Source organism: Elephantulus edwardii, unplaced genomic scaffold (genome assembly GCF_000299155.1).
Source record: "Elephantulus edwardii isolate Elephantulus edwardi_28Jun2011 unplaced genomic scaffold, EleEdw1.0 scaffold00117, whole genome shotgun sequence".
In the NCBI taxonomy this organism is placed as follows: Eukaryota; Metazoa; Chordata; class Mammalia; order Macroscelidea; family Macroscelididae; genus Elephantulus; species Elephantulus edwardii.
In genome coordinates this window covers 6,830,911-6,855,371 of record NW_006399867.1, presented here as the reverse complement: position 1 = coordinate 6,855,371, position 24,461 = coordinate 6,830,911, and the positions used below count along the sequence as shown (strand labels likewise).

General features: G+C 41.2%; 1 protein-coding gene across 1 annotated transcript; it reads right to left on the bottom strand.

The window, feature by feature from the left end:
- Window positions 1–889: 889 nt before the first annotated feature.
- Window positions 890–23,315, bottom strand: GDE1 (glycerophosphodiester phosphodiesterase 1). Its single transcript, XM_006892663.1, has 6 exons — window positions 22,929–23,315; window positions 13,127–13,302; window positions 10,685–10,790; window positions 7,610–7,702; window positions 2,707–2,918; window positions 890–1,117 (listed from the first exon to the last, which is right to left on the bottom strand). The coding sequence occupies exons 1-6, from the start codon at window positions 23,187–23,189 to the stop codon at window positions 970–972; spliced, it is 996 nt and encodes a 331-aa protein (XP_006892725.1). The 5' UTR covers window positions 23,190–23,315; the 3' UTR covers window positions 890–969.
- Between the last annotated feature and the right edge of the window lie 1,146 nt (window positions 23,316–24,461).

Sequence of the window (24,461 nt, the reverse complement as noted above, 5' to 3'; positions counted from 1 at the left end):
GAAAAGGAGTTGCACTGCTAACCCCAAGGCAGGTGGTTCAAATCCACCAGCTGCTCCGCAGAAGAAGGACAAATCTCTTCCTGTGTAATTGACAGCTTCTGAAAACTCACTTCCAGGTCAGCTATGAGTCGGTTCTCAATCAAAGGGATGTAACAACAGAGCTCTCTGCTGGCCTGAATCTGGCATTTCAAACCCACCAGCTGCCCCTCAGGAGAAAGATAATCTCCTCCCCCAAACCAGCAGAGTTGAGACTGACCCAGTGACAATGACCGAGCGAAATTTGTATGAGTGTTCTTTTTTTTAAAAAAGTGTGGGTGTCCCGCTTGCTGACTTCCAGCTATTATTCTGAGAAGCTATAAACCCGTCTTAGGGTTTCCTTGTCATTTCGGCTGCTGTACATTAAAGCTTTTTCAGGGGCTGCACAGCAAAGAGCAGCTTCCCGGAATTCCTTCCACCTTAGTATACAGCACTTGGAATTCAACTCTTCCTTAGTGTTTCTTTATTATTTTATTAGAATGGCCACAATTCGGACGTCTACAGTACACTGTTTATGTAGCTGAATAAATTATTTTAAATCAGTACATTACCATAAATGTACCAAGTTTTGAAATGTCACATCTGCGTGATCATGCATGTCCCATGCATTTGCACCAATATCCCCAAGTTGCGTCACTCAGATCTGTGCTTATTCTTGCTGGGTCTCGGTGTGCACCACTGGGTGCTGGGGCAGGCGCTGTGGTGTCCCTCTCAGAAGGACCCAGCTTTTCCAAGAGCAATAGTGTGGACCTCGGGCATGCCAGGGGGGCTGGTGGTGACACTGGATTCTGCTTTGGTTCAGGCAGAGATGCAAGTGCCGACTATTGCTTGTGGGAACCACCTGACCCCAGCGCCTGGGCGAGCCCACGGGTGTTTTGACATCCCTGGGTAAGGCCAGCAGGCAGTTTCTGAAGCTCTGTTTCCTCCATGGGTCTAGAACTGAGGTTCGCAGTCTTCCAACATGCTGTCAGTGATATAGCTGGAAGCGAGATGGGATTCGTAGTAACTTTTCTCGTCAAAGGTGTTAACAGTCCAAGCAACCACCTGAATCCCTTTAGAAGACCACTTATTCAAGTAGGCCCTGAAGAGAGAGGGGGGGGAAACAATCCTGTTAGAATAATGATCAGCTGACTCAGGAATCTGTAACAAACTCCAGGTATAGAATTCACCGAGTACAGTCAGTGTCAAGTGTGAATCTCTCAACTGGCCTCTACAAATAGTCACTGAATGAATACATGCATGACTAAAAGAGCATGAAGTGTAACCGCTAGGGACTGTTGAGCATTAAAACAGGTGAAGTACCAGCACAACCGAGATATCACCTCATCCCAGTAACAATAGTTCAACAGGGTAGCAAACAACAAATGCTGGCGAGGTTGTGGAGCGAATGGAACTCTTATTCACTATTGGTGGGAGTGTAAAATGGTACATCCACTAGGAAGTATGGCGCTTTCTCAAAAAATTGGAAATAGAAGGGGAGCTCTGGTGGCCTAGTGGTAAGGAGTTGCAACTACAATCCCAGAAGTGCACGGTTCGAATCCACCAGATGCTCTGCCAGGGAAGGAGGGACAATCTCCTCCTGTACCAGTCAGATCTGATTTGATGGTACACTCACACAAAAATAATAAAATTAAAAAAAAATTAAAATTAAAAAAAAAATTGGAAATAGAAATACCATTTGACCCAGCAATTGCAGTACTGGGAATATACTCTAAGGAAACCTGAACTCGCACCCAAGCAGATATATGCTCACTTATGTTTACTGCTGCGTTGTTCACAACAGCAAAGAGATGGAAACAACCCAAGTGCCCATCAACAAATAAATGGATAGAAAAGCTGTGGAATATTCATGCAATGGAATACCATGCAGCACTGAAACATGAGGAACTCATAAACAAAATGGGTGACCCTGGAGGACATTATGCTGAGTGAACTACTTCAGTCACAAAAGGACAAATACTATACAATGCCACTATTATAAAATAGGACTGACATTGCGGTTTGGGGGGAAACTAAGAAAAGAGGGAGTTATAATGAACACTGCATTGGAAAAGATGAGGGAGAGAACTGTTTAAAAGGAATATATAATTGGGCATTATTTACATGCCAACAGTCCAGAATAAGAGGAGCATAGCAAAGTGGACTGGGACGGGGGAACTGTGCAACAACGAATGAATGGAAATCCAAGTTTTCTGTAAACTTTTGTTAAAATCGTAATAAAAAATTATTAAAAAACCCAGCTAAAACAATGCCAGAGGAGAGATTCCGAGACTGACTGCAGGTGCAGAATGGAGAGTTTGTTAGCAACAACGGAGCAGAACCCATGGTGTATAAGAAAACAGGAGAGACGGAAAGGGATGAGGTACTCTCACTGTAGCTCTGCCCTATATCCCGTGTGGGCTTCCAAAGGAGTTATTCCCAAGAAATGTAACCCTCTTTCATCATCGTTTAGCACACTGACTTTATCTTGAATATGCACTGAAACCCAAAACTACCCCATCACTCTGCTTTGGAAGCACTTTGCTTGAACTTCTCCACTTCGGAAGCCAGTGGCCTTGCAGCTCAATAAAGGCACAATGGGCTTTGCAGTTGGAGCTGATACACGTGAGCCAACGTTACTCCTTCCTTTCTAAGAGCATTCAGGAGAACATACAAGACCTTCCAACTTACGGAGACACAAAATCCTTCTGCATGAGGAATGCTGAAATTCCACACAGGTACCACAAGATGTTATGCATGCTCCAATCCAGCAAAATGTCCAATATCACAAACATGGAGTGTTTCCCCAAAGAATCATAACGTGGCTTCCCGTCTCCTGTATAGCTAAGGCTCCAAGGTCTGTGCGTTAAAGCTGTTATAATGTTCTGATCTGCTTGTCTCACCTGAAAAGAAATTTTGGAAAATAAGTAGTCAGACCCTAACTACAACATTTCTCACTTGTTCTTAGAGCTAGCCACCATGCTCCTCTACCAAGATGCTCATGTGCAGTATCCGTGCCCCATGTCTATTCAACAAATACACTTTATCATAAACTCGTCGAGAAAATAAATGTGAGTGATGTAAAATATTTAATATACAGTATTTGTTGTTATGTGCCATCAAGTCTCCTGCAACTCATAGCAACCCAAAGTACAGCAGAGCTCTGAACCCCACTCTGTCCTGAGCCAGTTTCACAAATTCTGATACACCAACCCACATTGCTCCAGTTACTACACCAATCCATCTCACCAAGGGCCTTCCTCTCCTGGGCGGTTCCCTCCACTCTGCCAGGCATGATGTCCTTCCCCAATTCCCTCCTGGCCACGTGACCAAAATATTTGAGGTGCAGCTTCAAAATCCTAGCCTCCATGGAGAAACTTGGTTTCACCCTCTCCAAGACAGACCTATTTGTTTTCTTGGTGGTCCGTGGTATGTTCAAGACTCTTCTCCAGCACACATCGATTCTTCTCTGTCATCCTTAGTCACTGTCCAGTTCTCTGACGTATAGCAAGTAATTGCAAAGACCATGCATGGCCTGGATTAGGCGCACCTTACTCTCTACTGGCATCGTTGCTCTTCAGCACTCTGGAGAGGTCCCCGACAGCAGATTTTCCCAATGAAATTCATCTTTTGATTTCCTGACTGCTGGTGCTAAGAGTGTTGATTGCGGAGCTGAGCAAGCTGTAATTGTTAACAACCTCAATTTCTTCTCCATCTATCATGGGGCTGCCAACTGGCCCAGTGGTGAGAATTTTTGTTTTCTGGATGTTGAGCTTCAATCCATATTGAAGACTAGAGTCTTTGACCTTCTGCAGCAAGTGCTTCAGGTCTTCTTCAGTTTCAGCAAGCAAGGGTGTGTCATCTGCATAATGTAGGTTGTTGAAGAGTCTTCTTCCAATCCTGATGCCACATTCCTATTCATAAAGCCTAGCCTCCAGAATGATCTATTCTGCATATAGAAAGGGTATGGAGACAGGCTGCATCCCTGATGCACTCCTTTTCTGATTCTGAACCGTGCAGTGTTTCCCTGCTCTGTTCTGAGGACTGCTTCCTAGAACAAGTTTCACATAAATAGAATCAAGTGTTCTGGGATTCCCATTTTCCTCAAGTTTAGCCATAATTTATTATTATCCACACAGTTAAATATCTTTGCATAGTCAATGAAACATAGATAGACATTCCTCTGGAACTCTCTGCTATCTGCCAAGATCCATCTGACATCGGCAATAATGACTAGTGCCAAAACCTCTTCTAAACTCAGTTTGTACTTCTGGTAGTTCTCAATGTACTGTTCAGTCATTTCTGGATGATCTTCAGCAGGATTTTGCTAGTGTGTGATATCAGTGACACTGTTTAATAATTTCCACAGTAAGGTCACCTTTTTTTTAGAATGGGAAGAAATACGAATCTCTTCCAGTCAGGTGCTCAAGCAGCTGTCCTCCAGATTTAGCACAACTTGGTGAGCACATCTAGGGCAGCATTTGTTTGCTGAAATACGTCAATTGGTATTCCATCAATTCCAGTGGCTTTATTTTTAGCCAAGTCCTTCAGAGCAGCCTGCACTTCCTCCATCACCCTTGCCTCTTGATCATAAGTTGTTTCTTGACAATTTTCTGTGTCAGCCACTTCTTTTTGGTAAAATGACTCAGTATACTCCTTCCATTTTCTTTTAAAGCTTCTAGAATCATTCTATATTCTGGCCATAGCATCCTTAAGCATTGCAACGCATGGCTTGAATTTGCTCTTTAGTTCCTTTAGCTTAAGAAATGCAAAGCTAGTTTGGCTCTTTTGATTTTCAGACTTCATCTCCTTGCACATTTCATTTAATACTTTGCCTTGTCTTCCAGAGCAGCATAAACATTGTGTGTGTGTGTGTGTGTATATATATATTATAGTACATGCCAGTTTAAGAAAGGTTTGCAAGCAGGAGTGGTATCCACTTCCTAAAGAACATGCCTCTGGAAACTAAATGATGATAATTATAGAAAGGTTTCAGGTCTTTTGTTCATATGGTCACTATGAGCTGTGCTCAACTCGACAGCAATCAACTACAACAACATACATTAAATAAAACATAAATATAATAATACAGTATAAATTTACATTTCCAGCAGTCAGAAAATAAGGAAACACATTGCACTGGAAAAATCTGCAATTAGGGAACTCTCCAAATTACTGAGGAGTAATGATATCAGCTTGAGGACTAAGGTGCATCTGATTCAGGCCACAGTCTTTCTGATCACTTGCTATGCATCTGAGAGCAGGACAATGAATAGGGATGACAGAAAAAGAATTGATGCCTTTGAACTGTGGTCCTGGAGAAGAGCACTGAACATCCCACGGACGGCCAAGAGAACAAACAAATATGTCTTGGAGAGGGTGCAGCTGATATGCTCTTTGGAGGATGCACCTCACATGCTTTGGGCATGTTGCTAGGAGGGGCTATTCCTTGGAGAAAGACCTGATGTGGGGAAGGGTGGAGGGTCAGCAAAGGAGACGAAGACCCTCAACCAGGTGGACAGGCACAGTGCCCGCTGCAATGGGCTCTTGTGTGTCAGGAAGTGTGAGGATGGTGCAAGAAAGAACAGGGTTCAGATCTTTTTGTTCATAGGGTCATTATGAGTTGTACTTGACGGCACTTAACAACAACAACAACTCTTTAGAACATATCCTTCAAAATCTTAAAAGTATCAATCTTATCTTTAAAATAAGAGAAGTTTATATAACTCAGATGTATTGCCATCAAGTCGATTCCAACTCAAAGTGACCCTATAGAACAGATATAGAAAATCACAGTATTTTCATGGCGATAGTTGTAGCAGGGCTTCAGGCCTTTTGTTCACAGGGACGCTCTGAGTCGTGCTTGACTCGACGGCAATCATCAACAAGAAGTCCTTACACAAACAGGCTACAATACATTTCTCTTACAGAACTACGAGTTTGGTTCAAATCGCCCAACTTCTGGTTAGCACTCAAGTGCTTAACACGTTGCTGCACACTTAAATGCACAACCGTGCTTAGAAACACATTTTGCCGTCATTTGCGGCAACGTGTTAGTAACCACTGTGCCACCCATGAAATTTACAAGTTCAGGGTCAAATTTTAATACATATGTAGTCATCCCCTAAGATGTCGTCTGATATGATCAGCCCTGACCCATCACTGACCCCCCCAACGGATTTTCAGAGGCAGTAAATTGCACGAGAGGAGGCTGCCCATCCTTCTGGGGAGCAGCTGGTGGATTCAAGCTGCCTATCTTTGGGATTACAAAGCAGCTTCTTTGGAAATCTGATACTAGATACTTCAGGGTAATGACTTTTAGATGAAATAACATTATTATGGCTGTGGCTTTATTTTTAACATTTCAGTGAAGAGCACAACGCATAATGCACTGGGTCACAACAAGTCTCTGTGTGTTGTATTTTTTTTCAAGTGAATTACCTTTAAAGACACTTACTACAATTGTACGGATGAAATGCTATCCAATATTAGCTTCAAAGTAATACTGGGGAAGTTAAATGGAGTGTGGATGAACCCAGCTGGATGTTGGTATGAAGATGGGAGGTGGTTCATTATGTGTCTCTCACGATTTCTGTGTGGATTTAAGATTTCCTTCAATAAATTCATTAAAAAGGAAAGAAGGAAAAGATATATTGAACTACTGGAATTACAGCTATGTGATCCTATTGTGTTTATAGAGAAAATGTAACAAAATAATCTGAATAAGCCGCTAATCCACACCACTGAGCTCTGTCCTGTAAGGCTTCCCAGGCTGTCATCTTGACGGAAGCAGACTGCCACATCTTGCTTCCAGGGAGCTGTAACTGCTGACTTTTTACTGGCTACTGAATGTTCTACCACTGCATCATCTCAATTCCTTGAATGAGCCTATAAAACTCAAAAAACTCATATAACTTCTATGACTTACAACTGACCCTCCAGGGGGTTTCTGAGGCCGTAAACTGCACAAGAGGAAATGATCTCTTTCTCCCAAAAGAAGAAGAGTAGCTGGTAGATTTGAACAAGCAGACTAGTCCGGCCTTTGCAGCAAAAATCCTACCAGAGCTCCATATTTAATGAGCCTACAGACGACACTGGGGGTTCTTGTGTCTTAGTGGTAAGAAACAAGAGCTGCAATCCCAAAGGCACATGGGACAAGGATGGGTAACCTCCTTCTGGGCCATTAACTCCTCTAAAAGCCAGCTGGAGGGTCAGCTCTGAGTCGGTTCTGACTCGACAGCACACAATGATGACAATATAAAGAAAAGGGTGCGATGGATGATGATATTACTATATCATTCCTGAATATCTCTTAATTATTTAAAAAAGAAGTTTCTTATTTGTGACGTCCGTTCAAGTCCATTTAATAGGCATCTATCTGTGTTATCTTTAGGCCACTGCTGTTATTACCAACCACCATATGGGTTTGAGGATGGCGGAAATTATGAGGATGGCAGGATCAGCCCAAGATTCAATCTGTTGGTCACAGGGTCACTACAAGTTGGACTTAACTCAATGGCATCTCACAACAAGAATACAATAACAACAATAACAAGAATACAATACAACATACAACAGAGCCATTGGGGTTTACCTTATAAATAACTTCTGGCAAGAAAGAGCAGACGATACTGTTATTATATAGTTGAGGAAACTCCATAAAAGCTTTCTTTAGAGCAACGGTAGCCTGTAAAACAAAGAGATGCATGTATTTGAAATCGATTAAAATGTGATAGTCCCAGCCAGTTACTATTGTACATTACGTCAATGAAGAAATGAGAAGTTTACTAGTATATGAAAATACGGACAAAAGAGTATTGGTAGCCTTTATTATCTCTGAGTTACATTTTAAATTCACATCAGCAGTAGACAAGTCAAGAAGCTCACGTTCCCCTCCCATCTTTCAGAAAGTGTAGTTGACTGGGAGCCAGGGAAGGCTTGAAGCAAAATCCTTATCTAATATCCTGGTTTAGGGAGCTCTGGTGGCCTAGTAGCAAAAGCTGTGCTGCAGTTCCATAAGGCACGCAGTTTGAGGCCACCAGCTGCTCTGCTGGTGAATGATGGGCAATCTCCTCCCATGCAATTAACTGGCTCTGAAAACCCGCCAGAGGTCAGCTATGGGTTCCGACTCTGGTACACAACAACAATATCCTGGTTTAGCCACCAGGAAATGCTCTTTTACACCCTCAACTCTTATTACTCTTCTGATTTTCATCAACCAGCCTCGAAGCAATGGAGTTAGGGGGCAAAGAGTGTATGAGGGAGAAGGAAACCTAGAAAAGTCAAGTCTTTCCAACAGGAGCAGAAATCTCCTTTTATACAAGTAGTCGAGCTAATAAATGAAAAAATGTTAAAATCACAGTGCTGAGAGTCTGCAACCTCTCCTGACTTGTCAGATCTGGCCACTGAGCATCAACAGTATCTAACAGCAACAAAAAGTGTTAACCGAATGCTATGTGGGTGGTTTGTAGTAGTGCTGCAGTGGAATACTTGATATATTGCTAATTTTTGGAAGGACTCACACACTCATAATCAAATAAAAGCAGTAAGATGGATTAAAAAGACAACAGAACTCATCCATGCCATGCCTCCCCTTTACAAATGTGAATGCCAGCTATTTAACCAATTTTTTTTCTTGTTATGTGAACTAACATGTTGTTATTATGTACCGTAAAGTCAGAAACAACTTACAGCTGACCTTCCAGTGGGTTTTAAGAGGCTGTAAATTGCATGGGAGGAGACTGCCCATCTTTCTCTGCAGAGAAGCTGGTGGGAGCACTAATATTTAATTCCCACAACAACCTGTTATAAGAAACTACCATTTTGCCTATGAGAAAATCAAGGTTTATCAAGGTTAAGTTTGTAAAGCCTGTGATCTTGGCTACAGTATTGTTTATAATTTGTTGCCACTATTTGTCCCTCTATACCACCAACATGGTGAATTCTGTTACTGTGCTCTAAATCATCTTGGCAAAACCCATTTTAGCAACTACCCAGGGGTACAAATAACTGGATTTCCCTTTCTTTTTTAAAAATCTACATGTAGCTCCCCAGAGATGGAGCACATTGCCGCGACCACCTATAGGGCTTATTAAAAAGTATTCCTAAAAAAAAAAAAAAAAGTATTCCTTTGATCCCATTCTAGTTAAGTTTGAGCACCTCTTTTTGAGCTGGTCTGGCCAGGAATCTTAATTTTTAATAGGTGACTTAAAATGTCTTAATATTAACATTTAATATCTTCTATTTCTAATAGGTGCTTTATTTAATCAAGTGATGGTCATGCAAACGAACTGGGAAATGTAGACAATATACATGTGTAAATTAACCAGAATCAACTAGTTAGAGCATTATTCTCTCTTCAAATATGGAAATTGTACTAAAACAAAAGTGTATCTTTCAGGCTCATTTCAGAGCAAACAGTCTGATTTATATTTTAGAATTTATTTCTTTAAAAAAAAATGACATCTTTAGAATCCCTCAACCAATAGATGGTCATTAATTATAACTATTGATGGGGTGAGAGCCAGCTACCTCTTTGGCCAAACGGAAAAAGAAATATTTGCATACGAAAAGCCGGTTATGAGAGAATATATATAATCTGAACTGTATCTTTACATTCATTTTCATAGTGATCATAGGGGCCTCTGGGTGCACAGTCCACAGGGAGGCACTGCCAACCCTCAAACAGCATCTCTCAGGCAGTTCAAATGCACCAGTGGCTCTGGGAGGAAATGTGGGCATCTCCTCCCGTGCCATCTCCCACTACCGAAAACCTGAGGAGAGGGTCAGCAATGAGCTGCTTCGTCCTCAACAGTAGTGAGTGAGAATACGAGTTCTCAGGAGGAGAAGTACCTGCTTTAAAATTTAAGGAAAATTTTTAGGAATGTTAGAAATAGTGATGAATTCTGGTGGCCTTGTGGCAAGAAGTTGTGCTGCAATCCTAAAAGCACAGGGTTCAAGGCCACCGACTGCTCAGTAGGAGAAGGATGGGCAAGCTCCTCCCATGTGATTAACAGCCTCTGAAAACCCTCTGGAGGGTCAGCTATGGGTCGGTTCCAACTCGAGGGTACAGAACAATAAAGGCATTCTGAAAGGAAAAGGTAATTTTCTGATAAAGTATAATTATGCAAATCATGGAATAACAAAACTATCATAAATCACTCAAAAGAGATTACATCTATGTAAGAGATACCCTGCCAGAACTCAGCAGCTTTAAATGTGGGACTTTTCTTTCAATTTATTCCATAGTTGCTCATCTAAGACTTTTAATAGACGGATACCATGAGCTGACCTTGCACTCAATTTCTCAACTGCTATTTATGAGGCTAAGAGGTCTGCTTCCCAAATGCCTCTTGACTCTTTCACATCTTTTGTAAATGGTTTCACCCACCAGTTAGGTCCCCATAATGATTATATCTGGGAAACCCTATAGCAATTTTAGAAGGTTGCCATGAGTTGGAATCTACTTGTTTAGCAACTGAGATTTGGGTTAAATGCTCTAGGGAAAGAAAAGAATCTTGACTCGTAAATAAATATATTACCATTTATAAAACAACCATTTAAGAGAAAAGAATAATAATATATAGTTAATTTTAGAAATGACTAGCAACTAAATGTCTTTTGTTTTGACAACATGAAACCTGGACAGCGTCCATGGTGTAAACCGTACCATGTTTGCGTGGCCTTTGACGTCAAAGTAGATGGTGAGGTTATGGCTGAGGCACTCCACAATGGCCTCCCTCAGGGTGGGGATCTTCTCATCCGGGAAAGCATTCCTACAAGAAAGCAAGAAGAAACAGCTAACAGGGAAAAGAGGAAAAGATACTCCTCAAGGGTAGAAGACATCCAGAAAGGGTCTCTGAACCAAACAGAAAGGTGCATTCTCCTCAACTTCCTTTATCAATCAGCTCACAGTCTAAGGATAATGACTGCTGGAGCTTGAACTAATTTACAGACATTCTCGACTTTGACGGAATACCAACAACACTGACTTTAATTTTTAGGAAATCACTGGATTAATAATGATCCCAACAAACAATGTATGTCACCTGTGGAGACAGCAGAGATTTCATTTAAAAACTGTTATTCCTCCAGGAAGGAAAAATTCCTAGGAAAACACCTTTCCATCATACTTACTATGTGCCACTCTCACTCTCACTCTTCTGTGATGGAAGAGAAAAACAGAGATGTCTTTTTTAAAAAAAGACTCTCTATACTTGGAAAAGTAGAGAGTTAGCAAACAATAAGAAGACCCTCCATGAGATGGACCAACACAGTGACTGCAACCATGGGCGGGACATGGGGACGACTCTGAGGATGGTACAGGACACGCCAAGGTTTCACTCAGTTGTTCACAGAGTTACTATGAATTACAATCAACTTGACAGCACACAAAGGTAAACAGATTTTCCAGTATTAGTAAAAAAAGGCCATAAAAGAGGAACTTAAAGAACTACATTGCAAAGTGCACTAATGAGTTCACAGATTTCAGCAGCCCTCCTGGCACAGTGCTGCCAACCAAAAGGTGCGGAGTTTGAATTTACCCGCTACTCTATATGAAAGATACGGTAGTCTGTTTCCATAAAGACTTAACAGCCTTGCTAAGCCTATGAAGCATTCCACTCTGACCTTGAGTCACTGTGAGTCATAACAGACTTAAGGGCAGTTGGCTCTGTGTGGCTGACCCCAATTCCAAGGATTTTATAAGTGTGGTATAAAGAGGAGGGTGTGGGCTCTGTGGTCATGTAAGTTTGGGAAAGCCAAGGGAAAATAAAGGCAAGAATTTATTGATGCGAATGTACTGTCTGTACCGACATGATGCCCTGTGTGGCATTCACAGAATGTGCGCCTCAAACTTATCTGACCAAAGAACTCTTCTCTTAGGGAGCTTCTTAAGGGTTTAGTTCTGATGTACCTATTTTTAGAAGGTACTAGTTTAAATACAGCAGGAAGTGATTACACTAGGCCTTCAGAGGAACTTTCATCCTTATGGTACTGAGAAACATCAAGGGCGAGCACAGATGGTATGGCACAGTGGGAGTTTCCCTGGACTAGAAATTGGGATGTCTAGACTCTAGTTTTAGCTTTCCTGATCTTAAATAGGTCATTTAGCTTTTCTGGAATTATTTTCAAAAGCAGGATTCATCCAGATCTGCACTGTCCAATATAGTAGCCACGCCTGGCTATTTAAATTTAAAAAGTGAAAATTAAGTTCCTTTAATATGAGTAATGTTAGAATAAGGATAATAGCAATAATCGGAACAAGTTGTGTACTGCCGAGTGGACTGGGGGGGGGGGCAGGGAGAGGGTGGGAGGAAAATGTGCCACAATGAATGAATGAATGAATGAAAAAAAAAAACAACTTTCTATAAAATTTGTTAAAATCACAATGTAAAAAAATGAATAATAAACATAATGATAATCATTAAACAAGATGTGGAATAATGTCAAAATGGTGTTTTGTTATGTGTATGTTTGCTACAAGTTAAAAATTCAGTTCTTCAGTTTGACTAGCTACATTTTAAAGATTCAATAGCCACATGGGACCATCATATTGAGTGGCACAGACACAGAACATTTCCATCATTATAGAAAGTTCTATTTTAGATGGCTTCTAAGATACTGTCTACTCTTAGAATTGTACAATTCCTTCTAAGCTTCTTACTAATCTCTGAAGAATAAAAAGGGCTAAATTTAAAAATGTTATTAATACTTGAAGATGAAAAAAAAAACCCCAACCCAAACTGCACCACACATAATTTGGTTTTTGGTGTAGCTGAAAGCAAAATGGTTGACAAACAAACCTTTGGATTTGCTCTGAGCCTCAGGATTCTGGAATTTACATTAAGCACAAAGTTAACTGTCATATTAGTTGACTGGACAGAGTATCGTGTTAAGAATAATGTCAAGGCCAAATTTAGCCCCAGCAGGAAAGTATTTAAAAAAACAAACCAAACCAAACACACTGTAATTCTGTTACTTGGGAAACTTGTGTATACAGTTCAAAACAAAGCCTCTCCTGGAGCATAAAACCTAATTAGAAGGTACCAGTGTTCATGCATGATCTTCACACAAGGGGAAAGGTATGTTTAAGTGACAATAAACAACCTACCTCAGCCTGTGATTTGCTGCAGGATTAAGTTTCCTAATTTGTTCAAATGTCAAATCACACAGTCGACCAGTCCCATTAGTCGTCCTGTCCACTGTGTTATCATGCATTAAGACAGGAATCCCGTCAGAGGTAAACTCCAGGTCCAGCTCCACACCTGTCGCTCCATTCTTAGCTGCCTTAACAAAAAACATCAACAATATCAATGTCATATGGCCACAGAAGTAATTTTGTAGTCTAGACACTCTGAAGACAAACACGGCTGGTTCCTTCCCTGTCCCATAACAAACAGCAATACAAACATGCTCCTGTTCTTCTGAAATGTTACTTTTACTTCCATCACTTAAAATGGCCATTCCTCACTCTTACTGCCCCTACAGTGGCAAATGAGGAGATTTCTGGAACTTCTGGAATGTTCTTAATGGCTCACGTATATTTAAACACATTCCCCTGATTTATTTAAACACATTCCCCTGATTACCTATATTTGGTGCAGGAGTCCCTTGAGTTTGCTGATGAGTCAGATATTTCATCACTTTGGCACAAACAAGTTAATATGATTTCGTTGTGGTTGGTTTAACCCTACTCTCTTTAAGAAAAACCCCAAGCTGGTTTCTAGAGAGATTTTACCTCATGTTTCTGGCAGAGCACGAACTGCTGGCCAATAAATCATTAAGTCTGATGAAGTATAATAAAATTGCTTAAAAAAAGATAAGTTTGTTGCTCAAATTTATAAGTGATACTTTTCTGAGATACACACTATTATCACGTTTGCATCCTCAACACAGTGAAGATGAGAAATGTTCACTATAATCAAGGCTTTTATTATAACTTCGTTTTCTTAAGATTATGGTCTATTACAAATACATAGAATAACACATTAAGATTTAACAGGTGTTAGCTTTTTGCCATAAGGAATGCTGGTGGTACAGTGGAGGTGAGCCGTTTGTACCCAGTAGCCACTATGCAGAATAAAGACGTGGCAATCTGCTTCTGTAAAATCACTGCCTTGGAAACCACCGAGGCAGGTCTACACTGTCCTGTGGGGTCACTATGAGTTGGCATCAACTTGAAGGCAACCAGCTTGGCTTGGTTTCATCTTTCACTTCACATTTTTAACTCTGTGTTATAGTATGTATCAGAACTTCATTCCTTGTGGATTGCTGAATAATATCTCACTAGGGAGCTATGGTGGCTTGGCGGTAAGGGCTGGGCTGCAGTAGTTCAAATCCATAAGCCGCTCATGGGAGAAAGAGAAGGAATCTCCTCTCTCATAGCTTATAGCTTCTGAAAACTTGTTGGAGGGTCAGCTATGAGTTGGTTCTGACTGTACAGCACATAAAATAATAATATCCCACTGCATGGATCTATTATATTATTTTGTTTATCCCATCATCAATTGATAGATATTTGTGTTGTTTTTACTTTCTAGCTAATATGAATAATTTTTTGGATAATATTCATTTTGTGTAGACATGTCTTCAATTCTTTGGGCTATACACCTATGTATGAAACAGCTGGGTCACAATATAATCTAACCGTTTAAGAAACAGTCATACCATTTTCCACAAGTGGGTTGTGATTCCAATTTCTCTATTTCCTCATCAAGACTTAGTATTGTCTTCATTTTTGAACCCAGGTAGTTCCCAATCTATAACAAGGCTCTGTTAGGACATAAATACGTTGTTCTGACATAACTCTTCTCCTAAATTCTAATGTAAGTCAAATAACTTTTTAAAAATTTTTAGTACTCCTACATGCTGTGGAGTATTCCATCATGTGAATGTACCGCAATTTTTAAATGCATTCTATTGTGATTAGACATTTGGTCTGTTTCCATGTTCTTGCAATGGTGAATAATGCAATTATAAACATTGGTGTACAAATCTCTGTGTTTTAGTTCTAATTTTCTCATGGTATATTCCAAGCAGTGGAATACTGGGTCATATGGAATTTCTATGTTCAGCTTTTTGAGGAAATGCTAAACTGCCTTCCAGAGTGGTTGTACCATTTTACAATCTCACCAACAGTGTATAAGAGTTCCTATCTCTCCACATCCTCTCCAACATTTATTACTTGCTGCCCTGTTAAACTTTGTCACTCTTACTGGAGTGAGATGGTACCTCATGATGGTTTTGATATGCATCTCTTTTATTGCCAGTGATTTTTAGTATTTCTTTATGATGATGAACAATGAGTATTAAAATTACAACCTAACTTGGGAAGGAGTGTAGAGCATTATGCTAAGTGAACTAACTCAGTCTCATAAGGACAAATAGTATATAAGACCATTATTGTAGAAATAGAAAGAAAAGTAGTACAACATGTATGAGGATGGGGTGGGGGTAGAAGCAGAGGAGTATGGATAGGCAGAGGGGTAGTAATCTAGCTGCACAATTTGATGGGTGGAGGGAAGGGTGGGTAATGGAGACGGGAAAGATTCAGTGTGAAAAACAATGTATATGAACTTTGTAAGTAAACCAGTATAAAATAAAAATTTTATTTAAAAAAATTTAATACTTACTGCTATATATATATATAGCAGAGATCTGAATAGTAAAAACACTAAACAGCACAGAACGATAACATCAGGACATTATGCGCCGTAGCATTATAGATAGTATGTATTAATGACGTTAAGACATGCAAAACACTGACAGCCAGAGTGCAGTTGTCATAACTTAACAGTGCTGGCAAAAGATGACTACACTTACCTTCCTTAGTGGGTATGAATGGTTATTTGACTGTAGTTTTGATTTGCATTTTCCTGATGACTAATGAGGTTGATAAGCTTTTCATATACATATTGGCTATTTGCACATTACAATCCTCAAACAAATATTTATTTGCCTGCCATGTATCACGCACTCAATAAATACTTTATATATCAGGCACTCAATAAATACTTTTTTATAGTAGTGAGGATAGTGGTGGATAAGAGAAGAAAGATCTGGGCCCTCAAAGATCTTACATTTCACTGGTAGAAACACAAATGTGTTTGTAATTAAGTTATAACAGTGACAGTGATTTTGAAGAGAAAATAGTGCACACTGTGAACTGAAGGAGCTCTGGTGGACTAGTGGTAAGAAGGTACACTGCAATCCCAAAGGTATAAGGTTTGAATCTACCAGCTGCTCTGTAGAGGATGGGTAATCTTCTGTGTGATTTACTGCCTTTGAAAACCTACTGGAGGGTCAGCTTTGGGTTGGTTCCAACTCACTGGCACACAGTAAGTAACAATGCTGTGAAGGTGAATGTGGGTGGGATCACTAGACAAGGAGCCAGAGAAGCCCTCTCTGAGAAGATGACATCTGAGTGAAGGCCTCACAGATCAAATGGAGGGAGTCATGCGAAGATCTGAGCCAAAAGTTTCCATGTAGAAGTCCCTTGGCACTTGAGTACTTGGTTTCAGGACTCCTCTCATGGATACCAAAACATGCATGCTCGAGTCTCTTACTGAAAACGGCACAGTATCTGTGTATAATCCAGGCAAGCTCTCTAGACTACCTACCTATAGTTAGGTACTGTTTAGTCAATCTGACTCACAGCAAATCTATGCACAACAGAACAAAACTTTGCCAGCTTCTGAACCATCCTTGTAACTGCTGAAGCCCAGTGGTGCAGGCCCTCTGCCAACCCAATTTGTTGAGGATCTTCCTTTTTTTAATGACCATCTACTTTACCATTTACTAAGAACGAGATCCTTCTCTAGGGACTCCTTGATAACATGTCTGAAGTACATAGGAATTCTTACTATCTTGACCCCAAGAAGCATTCTGACTGTACTTTTTCCAAAAAAGATTTGTTCATTGTTCTGCAAGCCCAAGGTTGTTGTTGTTAAGTGCTGTTGAGTCGAGCACTATTCATAGCGACCCTATAAACAAAAGACCTGAACTTTGTTCTAAAACTATCATCATTTCTCTATGTTCATGGAGTTTCCAGAGGCATGTGGTTTAGGAAATCAATGCCACTCCTGTTTCCAAACCTGAATCCATCTGGGAGTTCCACCAAATACTGTCCACCATGGGTAACCATTATGGCGTTTGACGCAGCGTTCAGCATCACAGCAACCCCAAGTTACTTCAGTACAGCAAATAGACCAGTGTGATATCACTTAGAAGAAAGTTCATCCCCAAATCAATTAACACTAAGCCACAGGGTGCTGGCTGACTGTAAGCCAAGAAACTTCCAGCTCATAGCTCACTGTTAACTAAGTCTGCACTATAATATCTACCCTTGACAAAATGGGTTGACATAGTGACTGTGGCAATAGGGTCAAGGTGTGTCGGGGTGGTGAGGTTGGCTCAGGACGGGGCAGGATTCAGAGCCATTATACATAGGGTAGCTACCTGACAGCACATAAGGCCAACATATGTAAGTGTTAAGTAAATTGCAGTTTATATTCCCCCTTAGCTTTTGAGCAATTGCTCTGGCTACTTACTTAACTTTTCAGAAGCCTTTTCCTCTTAACTGTCATTAAGTACCAATTTATAGTGACTATTAACAACAGACTGAAGCCTTGCCTTATCCTGTCCCATCCTCAATCTCTACCATATTCAAGCCCATTGCTACAATCACTCTTCCAGTCTCATCTAGTTGAAAGACTTCTTTTTCAATGATCCTCTACTTTCTTCAGCATGATGTCTTTTTCTGAGGACTGATCCCTCCTAATAATATGCCCAAAATAAGTGAGACAAAATTCCCCATCCTTGACTCTAAGGGTCATCTTGGTTGCACTTCCTCCCAGACAGATTTGTTTGTTCTTTTGACAGTCCATAGGATAGTCAATACTCTTTCCCAACACCACAAGGCTAAGGCATCAATTCTTTTTCAGTATTCCTTACTCACTGTTCAATTTTGCACAAGTATGAGGCCGGTTAGGTCTGGTGCACCTTAGTCTTTAAATAGCATCTTTGCTCTTTAGCACTAGAGTTCCCTGACAGCATTGCAAAATTTCTTTAGGTTTCTTGACCATGGATGTTGACTGTGTATCTAAGTAAACTGATGTCATCAAAACTTCAGTTTGGGGGAAGGGAGCTCTGGAGACCTAGTGGCAAGACTCTGCACTGCAATCCCAGAGGTATGTGGTTCAAATCCACCAGATGCTTTGCTGGAGAAGGAGGGGCAATCTCTTCCTGTACCAGTCAGACCAGATTTGACGGTATACACACACACACACCCCCTTCAGGATTTGTTTTTATCATCCATCATAATGTCAATTGATCCAGTTGTACGGATTTTTGTTTTCTTTATGCTGAGGTATAATTCATATTAATACTGAATTTCTACATTTTATTTCTTCTTAAGACCAGGAAATAATCTGGTACAATGTTTATTATCATTACTGTTTATATTAAAGGATGCGAAACAGAATGGAATTTCACTGTACAGGAATTTCCTTCCAGAAACACAGGATATGAGCCATTGCATGCTATGTGTATTTCACATATACTTCCTCAATCATTTAATATGACTTATATTCAACCAGACAAGTTTCTATTTATAATACTACATCCATCAGTAAATATTTTTAAAATCTTCTGTCCTCAGTGAACAATAGGCTAACCTTTATGTAAAGTTAACTAAAGGTGAAATGGAAGCCAATGACAATTATGAGATTCCTGCCCCCCACAGTAAATACTTTTCATACAGTAGAACCTCCAATGGATGTTACTTTATCTGATCTGAGTTTAAACTTAAAATATAAAACATTCTTTAATATCTTGAGTTTGGGGTTTTTGTTTTTTTTGTTTTTTGTTTTTTTTCCCAAAAAACAGAAGTTAGAAAATCTAAACTCATTATTTTGGTTCTATCACAAAGGGAGAGAAACATAACAGGTTGTTGCTGACAGAAGAGATTTGCTATCCAAGGTGCTTTTGCGTAGTCCAACAGCGAAGCATGTGCCTTTCAGGTGCAATGTTACAGTTCAAGTTTACCCAGCAAACACATGGGAGGAAAGATCTGGTGATTTGCTCTTGTAAAGAGTGTAAACCAGAAAACCCTATGGGACAATTCTATCAGGTCCCTTGGGATCACTGTGAATTGAAGTACACGCCATGGAATCTAACAATAAGCTGGGAAGGGAAATGCAATACACAGTATGTGACTGATTAGACATTTCAATTAACTAACTACAGTGTTGTTAGGTGTTGTTGAGTGCCAACTCACAGTGACCCTATGGACAACAAACCTGAACTGTCGATCCTGTGCCAGCCTCAGAATTTCTGACACACTCAAGCCCATTGCAGCAGTCATTGTGTCGCTCCACTTTTTTGAGGTTCTTTATCTCCTTCACCGACCATCCACCTTTCCAAGCATGACGCTTCCGTGCAAGGAACAGTTTCTCCTAGCAACATGCCCTAAGCATGTGAGACGAAGCTTTCTGATAACTACATTAATCAGTGGTAATTGATGGTATAAATTAAAATGTCTGTGAATGACTAAATGAAAAACCAATATGACTTATATAAACTTTGACTCATACAAATAAAACCAAGATAGTAAATAAGGAGAAAAAGAAAATGGGGCAGGGAGAGTAAAAACAACTTTTTTTTTCCTTGTTGTGTACCATCGAGCTGGATCCGACTGGCACAGGAGGAGACTGTTCATCCTTCTCCAGTGGAGCCTGGTGGATTCAAACTATGCACCTTTGGAATTGAAGCACAGCTTCTTGCCAGTAGGCCACCTGAGCTCCCCCAAAACAACTTTTACCAGAGCATATTATTCTCTTCTCCAGCTGAGTCTCTAAGGGGGTTCAAATCGCCAACCATTCAGTTAGCAACTGCATGTTTAACGGCTATGCTGCTTACTTTGTTGAAAAGAACAGAAATTCAGGTCTCCTCTTAAAGGTCGCCTACCTGACTCCCTTCTCTTTTCACACTTAAATTCTCCTACTTTCACACCACAGCAAATGTAGAGTCCTTCAACTTGAGATTCGTGGCAGAATAACTCACATTTGTCAAGTTTTTACCATGGGCCAGGCTATTTATATGAATTATCTCATCATTACAATATCAAGTAAATGAAGTCTCTGAGTGGTTCAAAAGAGAAGCTTACTTGGCTGCTAAGTGCAAAGTGGGGGGTTCAAATCCACCTATAGACATCTTCTAAGACGTACTTCTGAAAAAAATCAGCCAATGAAAACTCTAAGAGTACAGCTTTATTCTAACACATATGGGGTTGCCATAAGATAGACTTCAATTCAAGGGTAAATTTTTAAAAAAGATTAGTAGATATCAGTACTATTCTTCATTGTATAGGTGGTAGAAGTGGGGTCAGAATTAAGTTGAGAGGTGCCCGTGGTGCAAAATTTAAGGAGGTATTCACTCTGTGATGCTGACCCAGGGACCTTGCTTGTTATTCCCCAATTAGGGCCCTGAATCATCTCCACGAGCTCATGTACAGGTACAGGTAGGGCAGGGTTCAGATCTCTTATTCCCAGGGTCGCTATGAGTTGTAGTTGATTTGATGACACATAACAAGTTATAGCCCTGACTGGGCACAGCAGACTTAAGTAACTTGCTTATTATTCAATACTATCTGGCTGGGTCAAGGGAAGACAGTCAGTTCACATATTTCTATACTGGACCACATTCTAAATTATGCAAAGAGATCTGGACTCGCAATCAGAAAGCCGAAATCTGAAGGGAGGTATGTATGTGTTTTAGTTCTCCCACCTATGTACTGGGAAAATCATGTCTCAAAGGAATGAAAGCATCAGACAGATTTCCACAGATGTAATGCCTGGTCAACTCAAAAGTTCTGGTACTATGCAAGCAATCATCAGGAAACTTACAGGGGCTGGGAGGGAGGAAGTGCCTTGTAAAAAGAGCAGACAGAAACTAGGCTTCAGGTTTGTGCGGTGAGCCCAGGGAGATACTTCTGTGGGTGTGTGTGTAGGTCTGTCTGTGTATGATAAAAAGGTGTCAAAGTCATTGAGAAGCCAAGCAAAACACCATGTTTCTGTGAAGGTGCCCCACTGAGAGAAAACTCAACTACTAACTAAAATTCTGTGTAATCTGACCACTTTTCTTGCATCATTCAAATGCTGGCCTTTCTTCTGTCCCTTGAGCTCTGGCCACAACATGCCTCACCTATCCCCTGGACACTAAAGGATGATTATTCCCACACCTCAGGGCTTTTGCACTTACTATTTCCTTTGCCAAAACACTTTTCCCCCACATCCTTCTCATCATTTTGGTTTCTGTTCAAATGTCCCTATCAAAATATCTTTTGTTTATTGTGAATCAAAATAAAATTAAATTATTAGCAATTTCAATTTTCAGCAAAGAAATCAAAGGAGATGTTGCATTGGGGAAGTCTGCTGTCAAGGATCTCCACAGTTCTAAAGAGCAAGGATATCAGTTTAAAGACTAAGGTGCACTTGATCCAACTTATGGAATTTCCAATTGCTTCCTGTGTTGGAGAGATCTAGTGGCATATTGGCAAGAAGCTGCACTATAATCCTGAAGGCACAGGGTTTGAGGACACCAGCTGTTCTGTGGGAGAAGCTCTGTGGCAATCACCTCCCCTGTGATACTAACTTTGAAAACCTGCTGGATAGTCTGGTATGGGTAAGTTTCAAAGGTATGGTATGGCACACAACAACATATGTTGGACAATGAATAAGACAGACAGGACCCCATGCCTTTGAATTGTGGTGTTGGTAGAGTATTGAGTATATATCAGGAACTATAAAAAGAACAAACATGTCTGTCTTGAAATGCAACCACTCACTTAGAGGCAAGAATTGTGAAGCTTCTGCTGACTTCCTATAAGTATATTTTCAGAAGGAACCAGTTCTTGGAGAGAGAGATTGTGGGAAGCCAAATATCAAATTTAATAATAATAAACCAAATGCTGTATCAGGATATGAGGGAGGCATAATACAAGCTAGAATTCACCCTGTGGCACTAAGGCATTCCTTAAGTGTCAACATTGTTCTTAGTTTGTATTTACTGAATCCCTCCCTCCTGAGAGAAGTATAAGGTAAACAATAGAGAGGAACTTGGCCTTATCTGCAAAAGACTTCCCATGATCCTTTGTTTCTGTTTTCTACTCCACTGTGATTTTCCTTTATCTTCCTGATGATTCTCAATACACAGAGAGGCATGCTGGCCCCCCTGTCTTCACTCTTACTTCATTCTTGGTTGTCTGTCTCATTATTAGTAATTATAAAAATACCCTGGTCTGCAACAAGATATCATGTTGGGAAAGCCAGAGGATCAGAGAAAGAAGGAAAGACACTCAAGGACTATGGACTGACCCTTAGACTACCCACAATGAACTTGAACATGACAGAGATCAGGATAGCAAGGTTCAGATCTTGTCCATAGGTCTCTAAGAGTCCTAAATAGCACCTAAAAACAACACCCCCCATCCTCTTATCTACAACAACTTTCCACCATCCTTTAGCCGGCTGTCCTATGTTTCCATTACACTTTCTGCCCTCTTAAAGGAGCTCATTCATTTGTTTAAGGGCTGTCTTCTCGCCTCTAATGTAAGCTCCGGGCAAACAAGGACCCCGAATGCCTTCCCCATGACTGTCCCCTCAGAGCCTGGCAAAGACAGCAAGCATTCTACAAATATTTGCCAAAGTATTCCATAAATACTGAAATCTGGAGAGTGCCAGATACCGGGGTGGATCAGAAGTCACTCACCCAAATGTTGTCCTTCCTTCGGCAAAAACAGAGGACTTGGAAGGCTATCGAGAGAAGACTGGGGGGGGGGGGGGTCCTCTGGAAAGACAAGCAGAAGTCCAAGCTCGCAGGCAGGGCTGAGGGGCTGGGGGCGCCGGGAGACTCACCTGCCGGATGGCCGCCAAAGTGTTCTCTGGAGCATCGTGGCTGCCACCGCGATGGGCGATGGCGGAGACACGACCCCGGGGCTTAAGCACCTGCAGGGCCCTGAACGAGGGCACCGGTTCAAAGCTGAAGAAGCGAAGCAGGACGTAGAGGCTGCCAGTCAGGAGGCAGGCATTGAAGAGGCTGCGCGTCACCAGCAGCATCAGCAACAGCAGGAAGGAGAAGGGGCCCAGGAGGCCCCCTTGTTCCTCCCACAGCCACATACCGGCGCCTGCACCGGCAAGGACGAGAGTCCCGGACCTGCCGGGCTCCCGGGACAGGAGAGTGACAGGTAGGGACAGAGTGGGAGGCGCTAGCCTCGGCTGGCAGCCTCCGGGGTGAACAGCGCCGCACAATGGCGGCAGCAGGCACATCCGGAGAACACAGGGACGCCCAGCCAATCAGAGCCCGGGATCGCCAGCGCTGTGGGCGGAGCTGCTGCCATAGTAACGGAGGCGGGCCTTAGCCCCAGGTTCGCGTTCCAAAGTGACTTGGCGCAGTTCCAGGGTCAGGGGCTCTGCAGAGGTTGGAGACACCTGTAGAGAAGAGATGTGAGAGTTGTCCTAGGATTTTGTAGGGTTAGAAGGGATCTGGGTGCTGGCGTCATTCCACTCAGAAGGAACAGAACTTATGTTGTTTATAGGTGCCCCAAGGTCAATGATAAGTCACATACCTACTGTATCAATAATAGATCTGAACTTTGCCCTATCCTGTACGTCTTCACTCGGCTGTCCTGTCACCGTGTCAATTCATCTAGTTGAGGATTTTCCTCTTTTTCTCCACCTTTCTCAACCTGGCTTTTTCCAAGGATTAGCCTGTCTTGACAACATGTCCAAAGTATGTGGGATCAAGTTTTACTGTACTTGTTTCACTCCTTTCAAGACAGATTTGTGTTTTAGGCAGCCCATGTATATTGAATATTCTGCCAATGCCACAATTGAAAGACATCATTTCTTTGGTTTTCCTTATTCCTTGCTCAACTTTCAGATGCACAGGAAACAATTGAAAATGGCTTAACTGGGAGGTCTAGTGGCCTAGTGGTTTCTGTGCTGCAATCCTGAAGGCACGCATCTTCGTTTCTTAAGCGGATTATCTTGTTTTTTACTACTTCAAAGAGGTTCTTGACAGCAGGTTTCCTCAGTGCAACACATCTTTTGATTTCTTCACTGCTGCTACCAAGGGACCCAATTGAAATTGTCTATAATTTCAATCTTTTCTCCATCTATCATGGTTTTTTACCTATTGGACCAGTGGTGAGGATTTTTGTTTTCTTGATGCTTAGATGTAATCCATATTAAAGATTGTCGTCTTTGATATACTTCAGTACGTGCTTCAAGTCTTTTTAACTTTCTTGGAGCCAAGTTGTATTATCTGTGTAATGCAGGTTGTTGATGAGTCTTCCTCCAATCTTGATGTCACATTCTTGTACATTTGGTCCAAGTTCTGGTCTTGAAAGAGTAGATGCTTAACCTACTTATTTATCCACCTTGATTAAA

Bases quoted from the DNA above. Each gene is read 5' to 3' on its own strand.
- GDE1 (XM_006892663.1), bottom strand. From the start codon at position 23,189: ATGTGGCTGTGGGAGGAACAAGGGGGCCTCCTGGGCCCCTTCTCCTTC. The intron at 13,303-22,928 runs GTGAGTCTCCCG...TTTTTTGTTAAG, and splicing joins CTTTGGCGGCCATCCGGCAG to GCAGCTAAGAATGGAGCGAC. The intron at 1,118-2,706 runs GTAAGTTGGAAG...CTCTCTCTTCAG, and splicing joins CAGAAGGATTTTGTGTCTCC to GGCCTACTTGAATAAGTGGT.